The 2,708-nt window shown below is 44.1% G+C and overlaps 1 protein-coding gene across 1 annotated transcript; it reads left to right on the forward strand.

Moving 5' to 3' along the window:
* Nucleotides 1-850: 850 nt before the first annotated feature.
* Nucleotides 851-2,507, forward strand: LOC106510827 (chorion-specific transcription factor GCMb; the record flags this gene model as incomplete). The annotated part of the gene is given in 4 exon segments (XM_013999553.1): nucleotides 851-976; nucleotides 1,114-1,367; nucleotides 1,497-1,737; nucleotides 2,017-2,507. Coding segments are annotated over 4 exon segments (936 nt in total), but the record flags the coding sequence as incomplete, so codon positions are not given.
* Between the last annotated feature and the right edge of the window lie 201 nt (nucleotides 2,508-2,708).

Consider the following 2,708-nt stretch of genomic DNA (forward strand, 5'->3'; position numbering starts at 1 on the left):
AGTGTAGAACCACAAACAGAACAAGTCGGAGCGGGAGCCACGACACATGTCTCACTCCTCCGCCATCTTGCCCCGCCTCTCAAGTTGAACAAAGCTTTTCAAAGATTTTCTCATGTTGAAAGTAAGGTGCTGCGCAGCTGATCTGCCCCTACCTGTAATGATGCCACAATCTGGCCTTCTGATTGGCTGAGACTGTTACCGGGCAGAGTAGCTTTTTGAGTCTTAAAACAAAGAAGGGGCTTTCTGTAATTCAACTTGGCACCCAGATTGCTCAGCAGTTTTAAGACATACAAAGTTGAAATTTTGTGGGTTGGTAGCTGAGAGCTAACGCAACACATTCTTAATGCTAATTACAAGTTTAAGCTAATTGCTAATGCTAGTTATAAAATAAAGCTCTAATTCAGCCATTTTAAGACTTAAAAATCTAAAATCTGATAAAGAACAAGAACAAGATTGGCAAATTCTGAATATTAAATAAAAAATTCAAGATGGCCACCAGAGCTTCTTTGAAACTGCAATAACTCAGCCATTTTAAAACATTTTTAGCTAAAATTTGGTGTGGTTATAGCTAAGAAGGATCTCCATCACATACCGAAGCCAAATGAAAAATCTAAGATTGTTGCCATAGCTAAAGTGCAAAATTGACCACAACTCAGCCATTTTTAGACATATTTGGATAAAATTTGGGATGATAGTAAAGAGCACAGTAATCTCTAACAAATGGTAAAATCAAATCTTTATTACAATTTTACAGCACGTGGCAAGCCATTTCATATTTTTTCCAGAAACTATTGTAGTTATTAATCTTCTATTTCTAAATGAATTTCCTGTTTTTGTTTTGGTCCCACAGGCTAAAGGAGTCCATGATCATCCCAGACCAGAATCCAAGTCTGAAACTGAAGCCAGAAGAAGTTCAGTAAAGAGACGAGTCAGCTCACCGCCATTCACACCCAAAAGACGACTCATTGAAACGCAGGTCAGCTCAATGAACAACAACAATGGCTTCTCTAACTCTGTTGTTTATGCACAGTTTTTATTGTTAATTATTTCATCATTGTTCTTGCAGGTTTTTGTTCAGAACTTATTTATCATGTCTTTGTTTTACTGTTTTAGGCTATTGGCCCCGCCCTACTCTGTGTTGAACCAGCTGATCGAATCTCGTTCATTGAGCCTAGCTTCTCTCAGCATTACCCAGCATTCCAGAGCCCTGATCCTTACTACAACCCCCACAATGCACTGGGAGACCCTTCACCTGCACTGCAGAAACCATCTAATCCAAGACTGTACATGAGCAGACCAGGRTATGAGTTCCAAGGATACCTGGCCTCACCTTCGTATCCTGTGACCTCTGACCTCTGTGAACCCAGGTGACCCTCACACAGTCCATCTAGACCACTTCCTGCTCGTGTAAAGAGACCCAAACCAGATTTAAAGTCCATAATAATCCAACATGTTCTGCTTCAGTGTGTATGACTTAGATCCTGATTTGTTTGCAGGGTAGCACAAGTCTTGGGTCCTTCTTCAACCTCCTCATCATCAGCAGCCCCTCTCTCTTCCTCTTCCTCCACCTTTGAAACACAGACAAAGCCCCCATCCACCTGGAAGGAGCTGCTGAAGAACTCCTCCCCCTACAGTGACAACCACCATTACTACAGCACCGAGTATCCCTGCCGTTATCCCAGTAACCCCCCAGGGTCCCCTGCTGCTCTACAGACCATCATCACCACAACAACCAAGGTGAGTTGGATTCAGCTGGGTCACCTGATGTAGGTCCTGTAGTCCAGTGGTCAGGGTGTTTGTAGGAGTCCAGAGGATCAGGGTATCTAAAACCTTGTTGAGCTACTGTCAGAGACTGGCGAGCCAGCAGCAGCTGATCAGTCTGGAACCAGAACTCCTTGTGAATTGTAAATGGTTTTCTGTTTTCACTGTAAACTCAGTTTGTGTATCTGAAAAGAATCCTGGACATCTGTATCAACAGTTAATATGAGGGTGTGTTTGTCTCACTGTCCTCTTTAGGTCTCCTACCAGCCCTGTCCAAAGCCTCCCACAGCTCTGCCTCCATACCAGTCTTGTACTAAACCTCCAATGGGCCTCCCGTCCTACCAGCCTTGTGCACCTCCCAAAGCCCCAGTCCTCCCCGGCTGCTCCTCCCTGCTGGATGATGCTTCTTCACCTTCATACTCCACTGAGGTGAAGGTCACAGAGGAGTCGGGTGGTGTCATAAAGTCTCTATCGTTTCCTCCAGAACCTCTGCAGACCAAAACCGAACGAGCTGATGGCTACGACTACCACTATGCCTACCCCAACACGTACCGCTACGATGACTACTAACTCTGTTACAATGGTGACTGGAACTGATACTGAGCAACAAGACTTTGTTGCCAGAGCAGTTGCAGATAACAACAGCACCTGAACACAGCTGGTTCAACCACAGCTAAAACTGAAAGTCTTTGCAAAGAGGTGAGACACGTGAAGAAAATGTAAACTCAATCAAACCTTCCTGAAGTTTTTACTGTTGGGCACTTCATCTCTTTGTTGAGTTTCTATCAGAACAACCATTCTACAGACAGCTCCACCTGGTCCACCCAGGTGTAAAAACTCCAGCCAATAGCTGTGGCATCTGAAGAATGACTTGTGTTGTGGCTTCTATTGGTCCAGTTCACGGTCCACATGTATGTAACACATGTATGTAACATGTGTATACAACA

The sequence above is a fragment of the Austrofundulus limnaeus genome, unplaced genomic scaffold (assembly GCF_001266775.1).
Source record: "Austrofundulus limnaeus strain Quisiro unplaced genomic scaffold, Austrofundulus_limnaeus-1.0 Scaffold2341, whole genome shotgun sequence".
In the NCBI taxonomy this organism is placed as follows: domain Eukaryota; kingdom Metazoa; phylum Chordata; class Actinopteri; order Cyprinodontiformes; family Rivulidae; genus Austrofundulus; species Austrofundulus limnaeus.